General features: G+C 36.4%; 1 protein-coding gene across 1 annotated transcript in view; it reads left to right on the top strand.

Annotated features, from left to right (window-relative positions):
- The window catches only part of LOC124369659 (ectopic P granules protein 5 homolog), a 335,562-nt gene that overhangs the window by 284,588 nt on the left and 27,288 nt on the right, over positions 1-23,686 (top strand). The window contains exons 35-36 of the mRNA XM_046827710.1: positions 7,463-7,630; positions 17,306-17,475. Of these exons, the coding sequence (XP_046683666.1) occupies positions 7,463-7,630; positions 17,306-17,475 (338 nt within the window). The remainder of the gene's footprint in view (positions 1-7,462; positions 7,631-17,305; positions 17,476-23,686) is intronic.

Raw genomic sequence — 23,686 nt, forward strand, 5'->3', positions numbered from 1 at the left:
GCTTCAACCTAGCAGTTGGCGAGGACTGGTGGAGAGAAAGACTGTTCTGTTTGGTCACATCTGCCTCTCCCAAGTCATTATTTACAACCGCTTTACATTTAAAGCATTCCCCACTGTTCTATTTGGGAATTAGTGAGTTTCTTGAGATGTTTGTCTGGCCAGTTTAGGCACTTGGAGTGATACCACAGTTTACAGGTACCAGTGCAGGCAATTCCTTGGTATTTAACACCTGTGCCACACACTCCACATGGATATTTGGACATTTCTAGTTTTTTGAGACAAGGGTTTTCAGATGCCTTTTGTTGAAGGATAGAATAACATAAGTTCTAGTGTTTTTAAAAAGATGTATACAAGTCACATATGTTTGTCATTCAAGTGCCAAGCACTTCTAATCTATTTAAAATCGTAAATGTAAAATAAATTATATGAATTGTAAAATAAATAAATTAAATATGAAATGTAAAAAAATTAATAAAATCTGAATTGTAAAACAAAATAATAAAATCAGAAATATTTATTTATTTTCTGAGTTTAAAATAATTATTTTCAACATTACTTATATTTTAATAATGTAAATCATGTTAGCAAAAAGATATGCATCACAGATGATTTGAACCACTGATCCTGGATTCACTAGACCAGCACTCTATCCACTGAGCTATCAGTGACTTGATAACACTGATGGTAACTGCTTATCAATTGCAGCCAGGTACTAGTGGCTAGACCAGATTTTAAACAGGTAACTCTGAATAAATGGTTGTTACAACAAAGTATATTGATAACTTATTTTAAATCATAGATATGTAATTTTGAACAGTTTGTATTTAATAATAAATATAACTATGTGAAATAAAATAACCAGTCAAAAATGTATTATTGGCACTTTCAAAATTGTAGCAGTTTAGAGGTTACTTCAAAGCAGGTAACTATTTGATGAGAATTATAAAAATATCACCAAATAAAAACTGAAAACTAAGTGATCCAGAGTTACTATTCAGTTTCATACTTTACTTGTTGGTTGGACTTGCACGGCCAAATGACTTATAACACATTTAATCACTGAGAAAAGAATCACCACCCAAACACAACTACCTATAGAGCAGACGACTGCACTTCTTGTCTGGAACCTCTTTTTTTAATTTTTGAACCACAATAGAAAGAAATATCAAAGTTCACACGTGCTTACTGGTGATAGTAACGCACACATCTGCCCAATTACCGACCAGATAATCCCTTTGGGGGACGGTCCACAAGGAGTCCAGACAAAATTCTTAAATAGCAGCATAGGTCAAGTTTGGCATCAAATTAAAGGTCTTACTTAGCAGAGTACAATGCCGCAAACCGGACTTCAAAAGGTGGATTCATTCAGTAGTTATAGCTATTTGAATTTTAAAACAATTGAATAATGTAAATTACTAAATATTACAAGTAAACACCAATTTTTAAGTACCTGTGATCAAAGTAAGTGTTCAAAATGTTCCCTCCCATCGTCTGACAATGTAGTAATACATACAATACATAGTAATACATATACATTTAAACGGTTTATTTGATTCTTACAGACAGACAAATTATTTGTATTAACTTTGTCATTTTGACTGAGCCTATGTTAAAAATGTATTGTCAATCTGTAGGCTTGCTATTGGGGACTGTATAAAGTTTAGAATGAAAAGGGGTTAAAGTTATGTATTTTGCGTTAAGATTACCTCTTGATTTTTGGAGGTCCACCAGTTTCTCCTCACCAACAGGGACCAGAGAGGGCACTTGTACATCTTATGTTTCTTGTGGATCACCTTTCACCTCTGCTTACAAGGTCTCTTGAGTTACAGTCGTAAAGTAGGTATTAATGATCTACTACTGGGGTGCTGTCTGTAACTGCTTATCCTGAAATATTTAGTTCCCATGTGATTTCTTCACTGCTCTTCCTCGCAGCTCTCTCAGGATTGATCATATTCCATATTCATTTACTTTTGTTAGAAACTGTGATAAAATTTGCACTGCCTTCTCTCCAAATAGAATTTAGTTTGAGATCATAATCTTTTTTTAATTTCTGCAGTTCGGGTATTGTCAGCCTGTTGATCAGTAAGTATGAATTTGTCTTTTACTTTGATGAAAATTTTTCTCAATTAATCAACCTGTGGGCTCGAAGTGAGTCTACTAAGACCGGCTTTTCTTCTTAGTTGTTGTTCAGTATGGACACGATATATCCAACATCGTTGTTATAGTGTTACAGTAGAACCCCTCATATCCGGCCTCGGTTTTACCGCACCTCGGTTTTTTCCGGCCACTTCCCGGAAGCCAATATCGAAATTTATTTACCACGGCTTGCAGACGCGCAGTTGCACGCACTAGTCTCCCACGACTCTTGCGTTATTTTGGTGTATCTATTTGTTTACATTTTCCTGTGTTGTCCTCAGTTGAGCTAGTAGGTTTAACCTGTAAACAGTTCGTTGATTATATCCAGTGCGGTTAGTACAGTACAGTACAATTGTTTTGTTTCGTCAAGTGCTGTGTACTGTAGGTTGGTTTATCCGGCCGAATCGTTATCCGGCCAGGGGCTCGGTCCCGTGGTGGCCGGATATGAGGGGTTCTACTGTAATGAAGTGATCAGCACCTGTTGCTTGGGATAATCTCCCTCAGACTTGAGTGGCTATAAGGTCTTTCAACGTTGAAAGACTCTGTGCACTTAAATTTCTTCGGCTCGATATAAGTGCCTCAGTAGAGCTGGGAATCCCAAGAGATTCCCCCTCCCAAGAGTTGATATTTACCCAGTACGGTCAGATAACCCAGTATTGATGACTTCAACTTTGATCAAAGACTCTTCTGAGTTAGTACATACTATGTCAATTGATCTTATGTTTGTGATCTCAGTTAGTGGTAAATCAAGTCTTTGTACATCAAATGAAGCAAGAAAGTTGTTTATTTGATGTGCATTATTTAGATCCCTGAGGCCATCAATATTAAGATATCTACCAATACAATTAGAGATGAACTGTATTAGAGCTGTATTGAATTGCTTGTATTAGAGGAACATCAAGTGGGGCACTGGGTGGTCGGTACATATGCCTGATGGTGGCCATTTCACAGACAAGCTTTTTACTCAAGTTATTGATATTATGATTTTCAAGTGAGTTGTTGAGACAATTAAACTTATATATGGCTACTGATGATTTTTTCTACATTAAGCTGTGCTTAGACTGTAATTAACCAGGATGGCATTCAGCAGGTTATCAGGAGAGCAGCCATGCTCAGTAACTACTGTGAAGTCTGGCTAAATGAGTTCAAGATAATGGTTGAGTCACGTTATCTTGTTGCTGATTCTGTCTATATTTTGGTGGAAAATGTTTGTAAACCTGTCTGTTTTACTGGAGACACCTTGTATGTTTTGATGATGGATACTTAAACAGGAGTGTTTTGAGATTGGTTTATTTCTAAAAATAAAAAGCCGGATGCGCTTGAGAGATTGGCTTAACCCTCCAAGCACTACTATTGCATTGTGTGATATGTTCAAACCACTTTAAAGTGCTACAATCGCACTGTGCAATATGTTCGTTTTTGTTAAATTACCGTAAAACGGTTTATTTAATTATTGTGTAATTTTCATAGTACAATTTAGGGGAGATTTATCTACACACTGGCTATTATGTAAGCCTTTGAGTAGAATGAATAACGGTCAGCTGATTTTGTCAGCTTTTGCCACGCTCACCAATCAGCCGCAGATGGTGCCCACAACCTGGTGTGACTGATTAGTGTGACACTTCGTGTGTGCGTTGTAAGTTCTACTTTTCAAAAACAAACACATAGTCGGTACTGGTGCCCAGGATGTGATTGTGGTGTTCATCCTGGTTGCTACAGTGCCTTAGAACATTTCAGGAAGCCTTTAGGGGAAGGCAGAAGAAAGAGGGTAGCGCAGCAATCAGAATCCATAGAGCTGATGGGATGAGTCACTGCCAGCAGTCATATTGTTAGCATTCTGTAAATTACATTTGTTCTCCACAAGGTTGTAGTTGCTAATTACAAGTTCTTTATAAAAATCAATATTTTTTTTAAAACACATTCTTCACAAGATTCCTCCTTGGGCCTTCGTTTGGCATGTAGTGGTGGTATCCTATTAATTAACCCTTTCCGCTCGGATGGGCAGCAGTGCTGACCAAATATGGCTTCTTGTAGGCTCGTATTATTTTAGTGTGTACTGTCCACTCAGATCGGATGGGCAGCTGTGCTGTTCACTATGGCGCCTGCGTGCACACAGCAGCCACGTCATTGTTGCGTCCCCACCAGCTCGGATTTATTTTCGCCGCGTCATTGATACTGTGCCTTTTAAAAAGTTAAATGGATTTAAAGGTCCAAAGGTAAATAATAATGTAGTCGAAAAGTATTACAATGGAAATGTTATATTTCTATAAACTAACATGAGTTACAGTGAGTATTAATAATGTGACAGTAAATAATTATAACATGATAAAAAATAAAATTTAACTGCTTATTATTGTTCCGAATACAAATTTAACTGCAGGCTAGTGTTGTCATCTTGTTGTTGAAATATCTGAGATGAATGGTACTTTTCAAAACAAACACTGATGTGAAGACCGGGCTCATTTTCACAAGTTTTGCAATAAAACTTCACTCTTTTTCTGGTGCCGCCTTGTGCTCTGCTGCTACACACGACGCAATCCTTCACTTTTCTACCTTCAAGAGGTCTTCCACATAGATTTTTTCCTTAAAGGAGTTACTTTCATTATCTTTTCTTGGGCGTAACGATTAGTTTCTTTTACAATCTCAGTTAATAACTCATCTGTAAAGAAAAGTTGGAAGAATTGCAAAGGGGTTGTTGATTTTACACCTGTTGGAGGTTTAAAACCACTATTGAGTGTCCAATTGAATTTTACAAAGATTTCCTCACCTTCATTCCATTCTCTCCAACCATTACAATCTTCATTTTCAGCTTCCTCATCTACTCCATGTTGACTTTCAGTACTATTATCTTCATTGTTCATTCCGTCTGCCACATCTTCGTCTACATCACTTGAGTGTACTGAACTATCACTATCTCCACCATTTAGAATGTCCCTAACATTGCCTGGACTACAGTCAACAAACCTATATTCATTCATCGTTATCACTTTAAAAACACAAAATACAGGTATTAATACTGATATATTTACACTTTTATTTACAGTTATATTTACACTGATATCTACAATACTTCATTTACACTAATATTTAATAAAATTACACAATACTAAGAATAATAAACAATCCGTTCTAATAATGCATGTAGACAATGTGGTTAAAAGCGCGCTAAAACGAAAGCCTAGAATGCAATATTGACCAGATGATCAATTTCCAAACTTTGTAATGAAACAGCTGATTGATCTTAATGCGTTGTATTATAAAAAAATACGTCAGAATAAAAAAAAGAGGTTATAACTTGTGGTCAACGCTGCTGTCCATCCGAGCGCTAGTAGGATTATTTAACGGACAGCACAGCTGACCATCCGATCTCTGAGGACGGCAACTCTAAAAATAAATGCGCGCGCTAGAGGAAATGGCGGTGGCCAACACTGCTGCCCATCCGATCTCTGTGAACATTCTAACATTACCGCTCCGAGCGGAAAGGGTTAATACATATGGTGATTTTTCTGTGGTTTAAAGAAGGCACAATAGGCAGTTTTGAGATAATCGATATGCATGCAACAAGTGAGACATCTTAAGACATAAACATGGAGAGTTTGGCTGAATGTGGGGTCACCATCTCAAATGGTCATTCACAAAAACTTCCAACAATTTCACACTATCCAACAACTCAATATCAGAATAAATATTGTAATTTACTGGTCTCAGGCTAAAAATTATGTGCTGTGTCTTATCTTCATTCAATACAAATCCATTGGAATGAAACCACAATGATGCTTACTGAATGGATTCCATTGACATTTTTTAAATTTATTCAGGTCATTATTACTATTTAAAATTGTTACATTGTCTGCATGTAATAATGTTTTGGAATTGACTGAGAAAGATAAGACATTGATTGATACCAGAAACAAAAGTGGTCTGAGAACAGAGCCTTGAGGAACGCTATACTTAACCAAGAGCTCCCTGACCATTCAGATATATTATATTGTACCTTCTTATATGGAGCCATATCTGATTTGAATTTAAATCAAATTTTATTATTAAAAAAAAAAGGAATTAGAACAATTCTTTGCTTAGGTTATGATGATTCTGTAAAGAAAAATTTTAAAGATCTCAAGATTATGACAGTATAAGGCCTCTATATATTTCAAACGATAATTTATATTAAAGAACACCAGTGTGTTATCTCAGTGGAAAATAAAGGACATTGTTATAATGCAAGAGGTTGAAAAGAAGAACAAACTGGGCATCACAACACATTTTTTTGAGAAGAAGGTAAGTTACACTGGTCTGAAGTTGTATCGAATGCAACCAATATCATTAAAATCTATAGAGTCAAATAAGCTAACCTCTACAAATGTTTTTATATAATTTTTTTAATGGAAGCCAGTCCCCTTTTATGCCTTATTCTGCCCGTCCTCATGGGCCACTTGCCTGTGCGAGGATCTTATCAAACAGAATAAGGGGGAGAGTCGATGCAGAACAAGGTCGATGGTACTGATAAAAAGTTCAAGAATCACAAACAGAATTCGAACCTGTGCTATCTCTAACTCAGACTCAAAGTCCAAAGTCTTAGACCGCTCGGCCATCGGCACTCCCATGGGTCGGCACTCCCATGGGTCGGCACTCCCATGGGTCGGCACTCCCATGGGTCTGCACTCCCACTTGCAATGTGTCAAGATTTATTTGTAAGAAACCGATAATTTCCACGATGAAATAAAGTATTAACATTTTTACTGCATTGTTTAGAACCAATTAGATTGATACAGTAAAAGTAACATATAACATTACGTCCTCAGCAAAGCGTAAACAAATTTGGAGGCTAGAGATATAATGATAATATGTGTGCTAACCCACATAGGTTAAATCCTAGTCAGGATCTTTGCCCGCCGAACATAGTCCAAGAGACATTTGAAGGTAACAATAGCGTTGAAGAGGTTCGCATTCGATGCAACTAGGACTAGTGATGTTGTATTTAAAAATTTCAAATATAGTGAGCTAGTGGGGTGTGTGTGTATCGATCTCTCAACGTGGTGGACACACAGCGAAACAACGTGTCTGACTAACCATACAAACTGAGGACATATTCTTACCATGTATGAAAATTGTATTCCTGGGTTCGCAGGCACCTCCAGAATACGAATCTGTTGTTAAAACACACTGAGGACTTAGCGTGTGTCCTCAGAACGTTTTAGGTCCTCTCAACGTTGATGTGTATACAAGTCAATGTCTCCCAATGACTCCTGTTACACACACACACACACACACACACACACACACACACACCATTCTACTCTGAGCTCAATTTCAGATATGTTTGCAGGTAGTGGACCAGTATTTGCCTGACTGCCACACATTTCTGGGAGCCGTGTTCATTGAGGTGCCTTGGTACACGTGGGTGGCTCACAGTGCTACCCAGGAGAGCTCCCGAGCACACGCCTCTCTGCTACATCTCCTCATCAAATTGGCCAATGAGCCAAACGTCAGACAGGTAGCACATGTCATTATACTACAGTGTCACGTATCCGTCACCACATATTCCTATATGTATATATATATGCGAACACCATTTTACAAATTGTGCCTGATATAAAATTATATAATGTTGTGTATGTACAGTGTACAGATGCTTTGTGTAGAATAATAGTTCTGTGAGCTATGCTAATAACACTATAATAAAAGCAGAAATTGGAAAGTTAATAATTATAGCAATCAGTAATGCTTGTTTAATAACATGAAACAATTATTGCACGTAATAATACCACATTACAATAATCAATAGTAACTACAATAGTTAGTTATCATTAGTAGTTTAACATAATGGTAATAAAGTACGTAGCAAATATAATAACAATATAAATCAATGAGTAAATAATAGGAGTATAATTTCAATAACACTCAGGACGTCACATCCTCTAACTGAGAAAGATATGTCAGCCATGTCAAAGATTTTACTTTCAATCTTTGATTTTGATTTTTCCTATCTACAATAGACTGATCAAAGCAAGCTTATTGTTTCTTACATGTTAATTATTATTTATTAATATGGGGAGTCTCCAGACATACTGATAATATCTTTATCATGCACAAGAAGGCCGTGAGAATTTTAATAGGCATAGCTCTACATGGCCATTGCAAAACCAGTTTCATTACACAAAATATTTTAAAACTTTACAGCCACTATATCTTGAAGATAGCATGTTCAACAAATTCATGGACAGTCAGATAGTCCACGGCCATGGCACAAGATATAAACTTATCATAAGGCCAGTACAACATAGACTAACTTTGTTTGAATGTTGGCCACAGTAAGTGGGGCCGAAAGTGTACGACTAGTTACCTAAGCATCTCCTAGACATTACTTGCCCAAGTCTAATCTACATTAGTGGCTTGAGCAAAGGGCATTTCAGTTTATAACAAAATTGTTGAATATCGATAAGAAAGTGTCTTGTACTTTTAGAAAGTGTACATTAAGAAAGTGTCTGTACTTACATGCAATTAATAGACATGTAAGTTGCTGTTTTATCTATTATATTTATTGTTATTTATATATTGTGTGTATATCTCTCCGGGTGATGTGTTTTTATCCATGGCGATGGGTATATTCTGTTTAATTGCGCGCATTTTAAAACAAATTTTAATAGCAAAAATTGTAACATAATATATTTTGTTACATATCATATTGTTCTGTCGTGGAGATTTTCATGAGAGTGGGGATGACCTGTCTTGAGTAAGACGTGCTATAGTTTGGCTCCATATTTTAGTTAATTTTCAGTGGTAAACTCGTTATTTTTGAACGCAAATCTTACACAATTGTATTTGTTATATTTTTGTTGCTATTCTCTGCTTCATTTAAAGATCAGTTCCAAGGGTAAGCAGGTTCTCTTATCTGCAACTGATAAGCCCATACTCCCTCGCTCTCCGCTCTCCGCTTCCTCTACGTCAAGTCCTGCTAAATGAATGCCAGCTGATAATAGGTCCTCCCGTACACTTGACACTGAGAAGTGACCTGTCAGGCGGTTAGTCTGCAGTGACGAATGCCCTCGCCAACGTGCAAATAGAGGATACAAATTTATTTATTATTCAATTAATGAATAAATTTGTAAATAATAAAGACAAAATGAATGTTTATTACATGTTGTTGTGTAAAAACAAAATATGATTAAGGTTTATAGCTTCCATCTATTTCTACGATCATAGGTGACAAAACATGCAGTAGAAAAGAATGTTCAGACAGGACTGAAGTAGCAGGTCAACAAATATATTTTTTCTGGAGTTCATAAATCATGGGCATGACAAGTTTGTAGGGGGCACAAAAAGGCAGAATATGTTCCCACCCTTTTGGCAGGTCCAAATAACCAAGAGACACAAGTCTAGACTTGTCTGTTAGAAAAGTATTCGAATACAAGGGTACTTTTGAATACACTGTATTCACTTCTTTTAACCCTTCCCGGGTCAATGACGGTTATATACGCCTAACTTAACATTTCCCGGGGGTCATATGCGTATATTTACGCATACACTTATTTTGGCCAAGCGTCAAATGCGTGTATATACGCATAATCATGTTTATGAATATCCTTATTGTTTGCGGTTGTCAGCTATTCCAGCTAATCGGGAACATAATATAAGTAGTTTGGCGGCAGTATGGTTGGGGGGGGGGGGTGCCGGAGTGGCTTGAGCTGCTTGGGGGGGGAGGGGCTTTAGCGGCAACTGAATGAAGGTCATTGTCGGTTGCCTCTTTGTTTACTGAGTCGCTCTCCACTCGCGCGTAGTTGTTAGGTTGTTTCATACTTGATCATACCTATTGAATTGATGTAGATGAAATTTATAATGTACGTTGCCTTAGAATAAGTCATGAATATTTTATTCCTACATCCCACCCAGTTGTACTCTAAAAAGTAAATTTGCAATCAGTTCTGTAGTTATTGAGTGAAGTAGTTTGGTGGCAGTAAGGTGGTGGAAGGGTGTGCCGGAATGGCTCGGGCTGCTTGGTGGGGGGAGAGGTTTTAGTGCCAAGTTAAGGTCATTGAGGCCTGCCTCTTTCTTTCTCAGTCGCTCTGCACCCCGCGTACCACGGCTAGACGGAAAACTTCATCTCATGGGAAGAGACGCAAAGTATCATCAATGCCATGTCTGCTACAAAAAATATCTACGAAAAGAAACGATCAATTTTTGTAAAACGTGTGTCAACAAACCGTTCCTACACCCAGATAGCTGTTTCGAAGCTTATCATAACATGGAGGACTATGTGAATGGACAGTGATCAATCTCCTTTGTTATATGATTAGTTTTTACTTTATTTGTTTTGTATGTTAACCCTAATCATGTAGTACATACTTATTTTTAATCATAAAATGTTTTTATTACGCTAAACCTAAACATCAATTATATTTATATACGCATGTCAATTCGTGGAAGGGTCAATGACGCTTATATACGCATACTGGTCTATCACACAAAAAAAGATGGGAAAAATTATTTATGGATAGATTTCCATTTTTCCTTGACAAGTAAGCAATTTAAAATCAAATTTTTTTTACCCCAAAACATGAATAATAGGCAATCTAAGGCTATAGTAAGTTAACCCTGGAAGAGTTAAGTGTTCAATTCTCCCATCACTACATATAAGTGACAAGAGCATTGAGCTTCACGGGTACAATATTTATTGAAATGATCGCACTTTGAAGGGAGGTGGGGGAGTAGCCGCGCTTTTGTAAAATCTCATCTTTCTGTATCTGTCCTGTACTCTTCTGATAACTCCAGCTTGGGGTTTCTTGATTACATGATTATCGATATTAGTTGTAATGTAAAACACGTTCTAGTGGCTGTGTGCTACAGGGCACCTGGCCTGGATTTTCATGTGGAATTCGAACACTCACTTATCAATTTTATGACTCCTTACCGTCATGTCATTGTAATGGAGGACTTTAACTGCAATTTACTGGGACCTGATAACTACGACAAGACCAACTTGACTAACCTCTTCCGTTCCTGTAATTTAACTATTCTTTCACTAAACGCCACTCACCACACAGCTACTGCCGACACATCGTGTTGTGCATCATGGACAATACCCTGCCCCTGGCCTTTCTCGACATGACCTCATCTTCTGTGTTTACAGATTATGTATTCCTAAGGCGAGCCCCTAAATTTGTACCCTTCAGAAATTACAAATACATTGATTCAGATGCTCTTCTCAATGATGCGTGGGCTTTACCTTGGAATGAGGTAATTCTAGCCCCTACTGTTGATCTTATGGTCAATAAATTTAGCTCTTTGGTTACTTCTCTTTGTCACCAGCACACTCCGCTGGTGACGAGAAGGGTTACTAGGTGGCCAGCCCCCTGGATCACAGATGTTATACGTAATTTGCAGGTTCAAAGAGATTCTGCATTTCGTAAAGCAAAACGTACTAAATCACCTGCTGATTGGCTAATATACAAAAGACTAAGGAACAGAACCAAACAACAAGTACGCAATGCCAAGATTTTGTTATATACAATTTTCTGTTCAACAGTCAACAAAACCGTTATGGAAAAAGGTAAAAGAGCTTGGCATAGGTAAAGTTAACTCTGATAAATCTATCGCAATTGATCTAAATATAATCAACAACTGCTTTTTGGATATCCCTAGTGATCTATCCGGTGCCCGTGATTATACCAATGGAGGTGGAGTGTTGCTCCACTTAATCGTGCTCGGCATCAGTTGTCTTTGGCTGATGTGACTGAGACTGACGTTATGAGTGTAATCTTGAGGATTTCTAGTAACGCAGTTGGAGCCGATAAAATACCTATGAAATTGTTTAAATATATTCTCCCCATAGTCGTTCCTACAATTACAAATATTTATATCAGATCTCTTTGTTCTTCAATATTTCCGTCTGTTTGGAAACTTGTTATTGTTCGCCCACTTCAAAAATGTTCATGTCCTGGTGACCCCTCAGATTTCAGACCCATTAGCATTCTATCAGCTGTATCTAAATGCCTTGAGAGAGTGGTGCATCAGCAAGTACGTTTCTTTCTCAAATCCAATACAAATTTGTCCAACTTTCAATCAGGATTTCGTTCTAATCACAGTACAACCAATGCTCTTTTAAAAATCACTGAAGATATACGTTCGGCAATGGACAAAAGGCTTGTTATCATTTTAACATTTTTCTGATTTTCTAAGGTTTTCGACTGCGTTTACTACCCATTGCTTCTTTGTCCAACTTTAAATCAGGATTTCGTACTAATCACAGTATAATCAGTGCTTTTTAAAAAATCACTGAAGATATACTTTCGGCAATGAACAAAATGCTTGTAACCATTTTAACGCTTTTTGATTTTTCTAAGGCTTTCATCTGCGTTTACCACCCATTGCTTCTTTTGAAATTGTCTAAAATCGGATTCTCTGATGGCTGTGTGGAGTGGTTTGGGTTGTATCTGTCAGATTGTCAGCAGTGTGTTAGGTCCAACGACAAAGACTCCTACTGGAAACCTGTAAATCAAGGGGTGCCACAAGGCTCTGATCTTGGCTCTCTTCTTTTTCAATATACAACAACTTAACCCTTTGAACGCCGATATAAATTTAGTAATTTTTTAGATTACGCTCATTTAAGGTGAAAAAATAAAAATGAAAATTCCTTAAAGCTAATTTTTTTATTCATTCCTAATGACTAATAGTCGCACAAAAAAAATAAATTTTACAGCAGTGTAATACTTGCATTAAAATAATCATATTTTTCATAATAATGGAATATTTCAATCAAAATCAAATTTAGGTTACAGAGTAATCAAATGCATGTGATGAAAAATATGAAAACTATGCACAAGGATAAGAAAACAAATAAAGTGTAATATGCTGATCTTGATTAGTTTTATAAGTTCTGATAATAATAGATTTCGGCAGTTGTACGGTAAACTTCAAAACAAAAATCGGGATGAAGCCATGGGGTCTCGGGACATGACTTGCAGCCATAATCACACAACAGAAAAGAAACAATAAAAACTTTATTATAACACCTAAAACATGGTAACAATAACTTTTTACAACTGTTTGTATAAGGAATGACAACGCAAGAACACTTCCCAAAGGCACAATGCGTGCTCCACTGACAGTCGTAATGGCGGATAGTATCGTCATCGGCGTACAGACGGGAGTGGGAGAACAGCTGCCAGCAACAAAACAATTTACTGTTTACCTACTGCGGCCAGCTGACAGCTGCAACTGGATTATTTGGTCCAGCCAGTACATTACTTTGTATTGTGGCTTATTTTTTGGATTTATAAACTTCAAAAACAGTAATAAAATATATTTTTATCGATCGGCGGATTATTTTGTCTTTGGCGTTATAAGACCAAAAAACATAGCGGATTATTCCGTCTACGGCGTGCTAAGGGTTAACTGTTATGATCAAACACTCATTTTTTACCTGTATGACGACAATTTGCAAATTTACAGTCACTTTCCTGTTTCAAACTATCCAAACGTTGTTGTTGACATGAACACTGACATTAGACATAGACATAGACATTCTTTATTGCCATTAAACATGATATGCAATAGGCAGAGTCAAATTACAACATGATTTATAACCAAATTACAATAGAATCTTCAATTGCAGGTTACAAGTTAGAAAAGTAATTAAGTGTAAGTTTTACATTGCAAAAATATAAAAATATGAGTTTAAGGCACATACAAAGCGTCAACAGTTAAAAGAACCTTAAAACTAAATTAAAATGGTAACTTAGCTTAAAATTTTAAAGTTGTCTCGTTAAAAGTGAAATTTAAAAACTCTTTTACATCATAAAATGGGATATCTATTAACCAGTCATACATAACATTCTTAAATCTAGCACTGCTGATGTGATGAACAATTGGTGGGAGCCTGTTAAAAAGCTTTATGCTCATAACATTGTAGGAAGACATAGTTTTGCTTAGCCTATAGTGAGGAAAACGAATAGTGTAACTAGACCTGGTAAAATGGTTATGTACATCAGTAGCAAGGGAGTGTTGAAATAAATTATTTTTCACATGACATAAACATACAAAGATATACACGTTGATCACAGTCTCAAAAAAACAAACAACAACAAAAAGTGGTCTACAATGGTCAATTGAACCTGAGAAAGTTAATATCCTTAATATCTTCTTTTGTAACAATAAAACATTTAATACACCTATAACATTACCCCAATACAAAATACCGTACAATAACACAGAGTGAAAAAGCATAATAACATTGTTTTAAAAAGTTGGTGGGCACAATTTCTCTTTATCTTCTAATCAGGTACACTATTTTACAAAGTTTACTACAAACATGTTCTATATGTAAATGCCAAGATAATTTTGGGTCAATATAAAAAACCTAACAATTTAACAGGTTGTACAAAGTCTACATTATTACTATTGAGAAAACTATTGTTTACAGAAAAGTTCATTATTTGAATTTTTTCCACATTCAGTAAAAATTTATTTGCTGCATACCACTCAACTGCTTTACTTAGAACTGTATTTGTCATGTAATCACACAAATTGAGATAACAGCTATTGGACTTAAAAAACAGTAACATCATCAGCAAACATAAGTTTACTAGCCGATACATTATCAGGAAGGTCGTTAGCCATTATCAAAAAAAGAAAAGGGCCCAAAACTGAACCCTGTGGGACACCATACAGAACTTGAGCAGCATCGGATAGAGAACCATTGACACAAATTTGTTGATAGCGGTTATTTAAATAAGATTCAAAAAGTTTCAATTCAGTACCAGTAACCCCATAATGCTCTAACTTTTGCAAAAGGACGCCACGGTCGACACAGTCGAAGGCCTTGCTTAAGGCTCATTGACGCTATTGCAACGTGGGCCTTCAAACACGGACTGAAACTTAACGAAAGCAAGACTCAAACTATTCTCATTGGAACTTCCAGACTTCTGAGCAGTATCGACTTGAACAACTCTTCTACACCAATTTTGAACGGTCGTCCTCTTTCATACAGTGACAAGGTCAAAAATCTTGGACTGACTATTACAAAAACTCTTAGTTGGCCCGATAATGTTACTGAGACTTGTGGTAGGGTATTTGCTGGTATTCGTAATCTTAAGCAATTTGCTATTCACTTACCCTTGAATTTGAAATTAATGCTAGTGAAGACCCTGAATTATAAATGACAGGGTACGTAGCGTAGTTATAAATGACATGACGTTTAAGCTTTCGGACAGACTATGCTCAAAATTATTGTGTTCCCTTAAACCTTAGACGATATAACTATATAAGACCATTCATAAATCAGTTACATCTGCTAAAATTTAATCTACTCCATCAGTTCCACATTCTTAGCATATTACATTCTATTTTGTATAACGATCATTCTCCTTCTAATCATTCACAGTCTCTGCTTGTCGACTCTAGAATAATCTCCTGGATCAAATAAGAGATATTCGTATTCGGGAACGGTTCCAGGAGGTGCTTAAAGACCATCTCTTTCGGGCCTTGTCGGGTTGACAATTTTGTGGCATAGGGTATGGGATCATGGCTTCGTATGAATGGTGATGGGTTAATTTCCTTCCAATTTTTATTTTATTTATTTATTTTTTATTTTCATGAAGAACAGTTTTTTTATTTAATATAAATATAGATTATCATTTTTAAATGTAAAACACCAATAAAGACTATACTGTGGCTCTGATTTACTCTAAAAGTATCGATTATAAATTCATTGATTTATGGTTAGGTGTAAGAGAAGACTTAATAGTCCTAACCTCGCCAATTGAATATGTTGTTCTTTGTGTTCAATAAAGACATCTTTCATTTCATTTCTGTATATTCTAAGGAATCAGAAAATAATATTGAACTTACCCTAATCTGATGACCTATTTTACTCTGTTGAATGTTAAAATTTATTTATGAAAAACAGTTTTTTTCACATTCTCACAGCTAGTGCATTATTATACAAATAACAATAAAAAAATGTAAAATAGCCAGTTTGTTTACTTTTTTATGTATATTCAGAAATACTAAACATAAATGGCTCAATTCATAAAAAGACTCAATCTGTATATACAATAATGAAACTATGTTCACAGGATTTTCTGAGTAAACTTAAAAAAAAACATTGATATATCGAACACCAAAAAAATGGATTAGATTCCATATATAGTACAAAAAAACTTTAGAATTTCATGATTATGGCACTATATGGAACATAAGATTTTGACAAGAATTGTTGAAGGAATTAGTGTTTCACAAAGTGCTTACATAATCGTCATACTCGCGACGATATCCCAGGGGCGGACAAAATAATCGTTGCGGCCAATACTATTATCACTGTGAGGGATATTAAATATTTCATTTATTTTTCTGTTCTACTTTTTAGCCCAACAAATAAAATTATTGAATGTATCGCCTGTAATATAATTTTGTTTTTTATTGTATCAGATTCTAAAATGGCTTTTAATTTGTTATATTTATTATTATTTGATTTTAATCTATATTTTAAGTATTTTAATGTAGTTTTAGTCTTTTATGATTAAAATCTAATGGAAAGTAGTTGAACAAGGAATATGAGTATAGCAACTGTTCTGTGTGTGCAGTCATCCAAGATTACACCACTGCTGGTGGAGAGCCAACAGTTTGTCTGGTATCTGGTGGACTGCAATGTAAAGTAGTTGAACAAGGAATATGAGTATAGCAACTGTTCTGTGTGTGCAGTCATCCAAGATTACACCACTGCTGGTGGAGAGCCAACAGTTTGCCTGGTATCTGGTGGACTGCAATGTAAAGTAGTTGAACAAGGAATATGAGTATAGCAACTGTTCTGTGTTTGCAGTCATCCAAGATTACACCACTGCTGGTGGAGAGCCAACAGTTTGCCTGGTATCTGGTGGACTGCAATGTAAAGTAGTTGAACAAGGAATATGAGTATAGCAACTGTTCTGTGTGTGCAGTCATCCAAGATTACACCACTGCTGGTGGAGAGCCAACAGTTTGCCTGGTATCTGGTGGACTGCAATGTAAAGTAGTTGAACAAGGAATATGAGTATAGCAACTGTTCTGTGTGTGCAGTCATCCAAGATTACACCACTGCTGGTGGAGAGCCAACAGTTTGCCTGGTATCTGGTGGACTGCAATGTAAAGTAGTTGAACAAGGAATATGAGTATAGCAACTGTTCTGTGTGTGCAGTCATCCAAGATTACACCACTGCTGGTGGAGAGCCAACAGTTTGCCTGGTATCTGGTGGACTGCAACAGTTACGAGTCCGTGACCAACTGGTTCGTCATGAGCTACGATCCTCGTGTTATCCTCCAGCTGACAGGGGAGGATTGGAGTAACACTGACATGGCAGCTCTTGAGTAAATATTCTCATTTAATTATCCTTGTGTGTAGTTATAAACTTTCCCTGTTTCCTCTTACTTTTGCTACATTGGTACTGAAATATTACCAGAAACTGAGTGGTCTGATATGTACTGGAGATAGTGACTCTCCCCGTTATTCTGATTGATAAGGTCCTCACACAGGGAGCAACTCACCACCAGGGGGTCTGGGAGTCCTCCTATGAAAATTAAAAAAATAATCACTTAAAACACATTTAAAATTTAAATTATTTTCATTAAATATAACAAACATTTTTGAATACTTAGTATTGATGAGTATTGTCAATTTATAATCCAAAATAATTTTGTATTATGATTTTTCATTAAAAAAAGTATGGTAAAACTGACCTTAAATGTTTACTGGCATAATCACCTGAATAAAACTATGTAGCATGTAGATCCTTACTGCACCTTTACCGATCTTGAAGTGCTTGAAGTGCGGTTGGCCTCGCTTAGATAGGTTACTTATACAAACGCTGGGGATAATTGAATCGGGTCATGCTAAAAGGGGATCAGTCAAAAAATATGAAAATTGAGATAACAATGAATTTGTATTCCTAGGACCAAATTACATCTTTTCACGCTAAAAAAAAGGTGATCAGTCTGATGCATGGTTACTACAGAAACCAGTGCATAGACGTAATCAATTCATGCTAAAAGGAGCTCAGTCACTGACTGATCCCCTTGTAGCACAATTTGGGTGTGGAGTCAACAAGCCAGCCAGCTGTCACACACGGATCACTACTCGCTAGTTCGCTACCTAAACCTAACCTACAAAACGAATGTTGATTTTGATCATTTCGCATACAATCACAGCTTTTAAAGGAAATATTTTTAATTGATTTGCTTAAGCACGGTGAAAAATGATTGAAGATGAAAAGTGAAGAAAATATCGAATGTAATCAAGGAAGAAAAAGGAAGGCAAACAAAGATTTGTGGAAGAGAAATAAAACAAAAGCTGCTAGACAACAAGGTGAAGAATTTTTCGATAGTAAAGGAAACTTAGTACCAAAGAAAACTACCGGATTACCATGCAGGCAAGTCAATTTTATTTTAAAACCTGTAGTTTTATATGAAACATTTACAAAATTGTGTTGAAGTTCACTTAGGCTACCTATGTTGTTTACAATCTAGTTTACATGGACTAGGTTATCTTTGTTCATTCCTAGCCCTATTCCTACATAGTCTAAAGTAACTTAACGTATGTTCTAATACTCTTTACTAATAAAACTAATGGGGTTGCTGTACAGATAAAGTAGGCCTACTTCACCAGTTTTCCTATATTTTGTACAGGTTTTAGGCTATAACCTTTTTGTATTGTTTCAGCTGCAAGAGGAAGAACTGCATGGAGGCTGTCACTGAAGAAGATCAAGTAGATGTTTTGAACCATTTTTTAAACCTGAACACTAAAGACCAGCAAGACTTGTTTCTACAGTCCCTTATAGATGTGAACGATATAAAAGCATAGGCGACCAAGAACAGAAGATGCTCGAACTAACTGTGCAGCATTTACATATCATGTAATGGTTGGTACAGGACCGAGTGCAGGTATGTTTCAAGGCTTTTTTATCATTACATAGTGTGACAAAGAAAAGGGTTGAAAGGATTAGAGCATTAAAAATGTTCGGTAAAAAGTCCAGTGGACAAAAGGGGATTACATGTAAAAAAAAATCTATGTCAGAAGAAACCAAAACTTAAAATACGGGAACATATAGAGAGTTTTCCAACTAAAGAAAGCCACTACCTGGGAAAGGCCAATAAAGTACTTGGACGCAACTCTTAATATTAAGACGATGTACAGCCTTTTTAAGGAAAAATATCCACTGGAAACTGTCGGACTTACTTTCTTCTTTAATTTCTTTAAATGAACACTACAATCTAAAATTTGGGAGACCTCAAGTAGATATTTGTTGTGTTTGCGAAGAGTTGAGAATAAAACTAAAAAGCCCACATTCTGAATGATGCAGCCAAAAGGTGTGCGCAAGCAGAACTTCATGTTCACAAGCGCAAAACAAAAAAAATTCTTTTGTAAAATAAAAACCGATACTGAGGACAAACAAAATGACAACATTTTGTGTTTTGTCTTTTGATTTCATGCAAAATGTGCAAATTTCCAAAGATACCGGTCCAAGAAACTTTTTATTTACGGCAGCTTTCAGTAAATCTGTTTTGTATCCATAACTTAAAAACTAATAAAGCAGATATATATCTCTACCACCAGGGGACTGCGAATAAAGGACCGAATGAAGTATGTTCATTTTTATTACATTATTTAAAATCACCTTGACAAGCAGTATAATGAGCTTCACCTTTATTCTGACAACTGCTGGGGCCCAGAATAAAAATCACCCACTATCAAGATTTCTTTCCGCCATAACGGAACTCAAACTGTTTTCGACAAGGTAGAGCAGTATTACCCAATTAGAGGCCATTCCTTTCTGCCCTGTGACAGGGACTTCAGCATCATAAAACGTGAGTTGAGAAAAAATGATAGACTATACACTGTGGATCAGATATCAGACTTTATTCTAAAATCGAGCAAGAATGAAAAGTTTGTTGTCCACAAAGTAACAACCCCAACAAATTCTGGACTTTAAAAAGTTGGTGGCCTGTTTTTTATAAAAAAAAAAAGTTGTATCTGAAGAAACTAAAGGTAGAAACACCCCCAAACAACAGAAAATACTCTTCTCAATCAGTTCTTTTATGCACTACACTTACAGAAGTGAGTTTCCTGGGAAAGTTGTTGCACGCCCGTTCATTGACTCGGAATTAAGCCATACTTTCAACCTTACAGGGCAAGGAAGGCCTGTTTTACAGCTCCCTGATAAAACTGCCTAATTTGGAAGGAAAAGTACCATTGAAGAAAGCTAAACTTAATGACATAATAAAGCTTCGACCATACATCCCCATAGAATTTGAAGAGTGGTACAGTGAAATTTATATGTGGCCCACTACAGAAGAAGAACATGAGGACTTTGATGACTAAAAATAACTCATTGAGTTAACCTATGTACTATTTTACAGTATGACACACATTTAACAATGATATTTCAATAAATTTGAGTGTAAAAACAAACATTTTGATCATTTTATTCCCATTTCATGCTAAAAGGGGATAAGTCAAGCACTTTATATAATTTTTTTTAGTATGTAAAAATTGTTTTTCTGTCTTTTTACATAGTTTCATTTAATTATGTATGGTCTAATGTTGTATATTTAAAAAAAATAATTGCTCTTGAACTATTTTTGTACTCAGAAAACAGTTTTTTTTAGTTTTCCGAAAACTGTTCCTTGAAGACTGATCCCCTTTTAGCATGACCCGATTCAATTACAGATTGCAGTTTCTACTTCTAGTTGCCTAGTGGAGGTTCTGAATCAAATCCAATTTTGAATTTGCAATTATGCAGAAAAACTTTTATTATATTATAATTCTACATGTCATTACAAGATAAATATCAGTATAAATTGAGGCAGAGTTTAATATTTTCCAAAACTGAATACCTTATACTGCTTTGTTGAAACTATTTGTCTGGTAATTGTGTGTAGAGTGTGTATTTATATATGCTTGGAGAGTGTTCATCCATGTGACCACCATCCCCTCCCCTCTTTGTAATCTACCACTGGACACTGTAAATCATTTTAACCATCATCATTGATGGAACAAGTTAAAGCTATTTTAAAGAAATTTAAATGTGGTGTATGACAATTGACTTTTGACTACCTTTTTATACTCATCAAGCCGCTCCAATAGTAGTTTTGGTTTATCTTTTTCAGTCTCAAGAAATGAAAAATGCTTTAAAGTAATTAAAAATCTACTTTGCTCGTGTTATTACTAAAAATATTATACTCCAATATATGCTAAAGTGTCAAAGCTTTCATTTAACCCTTTCCAGATGAAACATGGGCAAAATTGTCTGCAGACGTAAACAAACTAGTCGAACTATTGTGAATTTGATTCTTTGTACTGTAATTGTTGTTTACGCAGTAATATAAGTTTGTTTTAGTTTATAATCTATTTTAAATATGTGAGTAAAATGCTATTAAATAAAGTAATCAGTTGTAGGCTTCATTTTCACATGAAAATATGTAACTTTTATTACCTTGGATTGAGTTTCTATTGAATTGAATTGAATTGAATTGAAAATAACTTTATTCATAAAGTATACAGTGGTATACATTGAATGGCGTCATTAGAAAAAACTTAAAAGCTAAAAAAAAAAACATATATATACAGTATTGATAAAATATATGATAAGATAAGATATATGTTATAGTGTTGAAACAATGCATGAACCATTCATTTAGTACTATTTATTTTTATGATGGTTGCAAGTAAAAGTGGATTACAAATTCATGACATTATTGTTAAGCATGGCTGGGGTGTACCTTAAATGTCAGGATAGCAAATAATGGGCAACCTTAAGTGCTTGAGTATTTGAATAAATGTTTATTGATCCAAAGCATCTAAATAATAATTATACATTGAACACAAGTTGTTCTTACACGTGTGACCTCCAAGGACGGAACTGGTTTCCCACAGCCGGGCCATTAGTGGTGAGCCGACATCTCGGACACTGGTTTTTCGAATGTTATTTTAAGCTGCGTGTGACCTTTCCACGTGTGGTGTCGTACTCCCTGGGAATCTTGGTTACATGTGTGTTCTAAATAAGTTGATGCCTAATCCAAGATAATCCTGTCTGCATTCCCAGACGCTCTTAAATACCCTGGGAAGAAATGTTAAGAAGGCCACTGCCCTAAAGCCCCCCAGATGTCTGTCTACTTTCCAAACTGACTTCCAATTTGGAGTAGAATGATTCATAACATTATTGATATACTAGATTTAATGTCCAGTGATGAAGAGACTGATCAAAAGGAAATAAGTTAAGATACACATTTTCAATCAAACAAAAATGATTTGATGTACCACCAGCTCTAAAATATACGAGGGCTGTTCAGAAAGTAACCTCCGGTTGGTCACAGTGCGGGTAGTGGAGGGGAGTAGCGCGCCATCTGTGCATTCACGCACTAAGCAGGTCAGTCGGCATCAAGCTGTAGTCGAGTGAACATCGTACCTGCGCTAGTTTAGTTTTTGTGGCAGTTTGAAATGTGTGCTGCAATAGAAAATACCGCCAAATGTGAAGTGCGTGCTGTTATACGGTTTTTTACAGCCAAAGGATACTCTGCAGCAGCTATTCATCGTGAGCTTTGTGCCGTGTACGGACCACAAGTTATGAGTGAAGGAGTTGTCCGTGAATGGGTACGTTTATTTAAAAGTGGACGAGAAAACGTTCATGATGAAGAGAGGAGTGGTAGACCATCCTTGGTGACTGACGAACTCGTTCAGACAGTTGATGCAAAAGTTCGTGAAAATCGACGTTTCACAATGGCGGAGTTGTCTACTGATTTTCCACAGATTTCTAAGACTCTTTTGTACGAGATAGTGACAGCAAGATTGGGTTACCGTAAGTTATGTGCACGATGGGTGCCCAAAATTCTTACCGACCACCACAAAACTCAAAGAATGGCCTCTGCATTAGACTTTCTGTCACGTTATGCGGACGAAGGAGAACCATTGTTAAACAGAATCGTGACCGGTGACGAAACCTGGATTAAGTACGTAAACCCTGAGACAAAAGAACAATCAAAGATGTGGGCACATTCAGATTCGCCTACCAAACCAAAAAAAGCTCGGCAAGATTTTTCTGCCAGAAAACTGATGGCAACGGTGTTTTGGGATGCCAAAGGGGTGTTGTTGGTTGAATTCATGGAACGTGGGACGACCATTAATCAAGACGTGTACTGTGAAACACTAAAAACATTACGACGGGCTATACAGAACAAACGCCGTGGTATGCTGACTTCCGGTATCGTTTTTTTGCACGATAACGCCCGTCCTCACTCTGCTTGCAGAACAACAGCCCTTCTTAAGTCCTTCAAGTGGGACGTTTTCAACCATCCACCTTACAGCCCAGATCTGGCGCCAAGCGACTATCACCTCTTCATGCATATGAAGAAATGGCTCGGGTCCCAGCGGTTTGATGACGACGAAGAGCTCAAAGATGCGGTCACAGGCTGGCTCAAGGCACAGGCGGGTGATTTTTATGCAGAAGGAATTTCAAAGCTTGTGAAGAGATACGATAAGTGCCTCAATCGTGATGGAGACTATGTCGAAAAATAGTGCAAAGATGTA

Source organism: Homalodisca vitripennis, chromosome X (assembly GCF_021130785.1).
Source record: "Homalodisca vitripennis isolate AUS2020 chromosome X, UT_GWSS_2.1, whole genome shotgun sequence".
Classification (NCBI taxonomy): Eukaryota; Metazoa; Arthropoda; class Insecta; order Hemiptera; family Cicadellidae; genus Homalodisca; species Homalodisca vitripennis.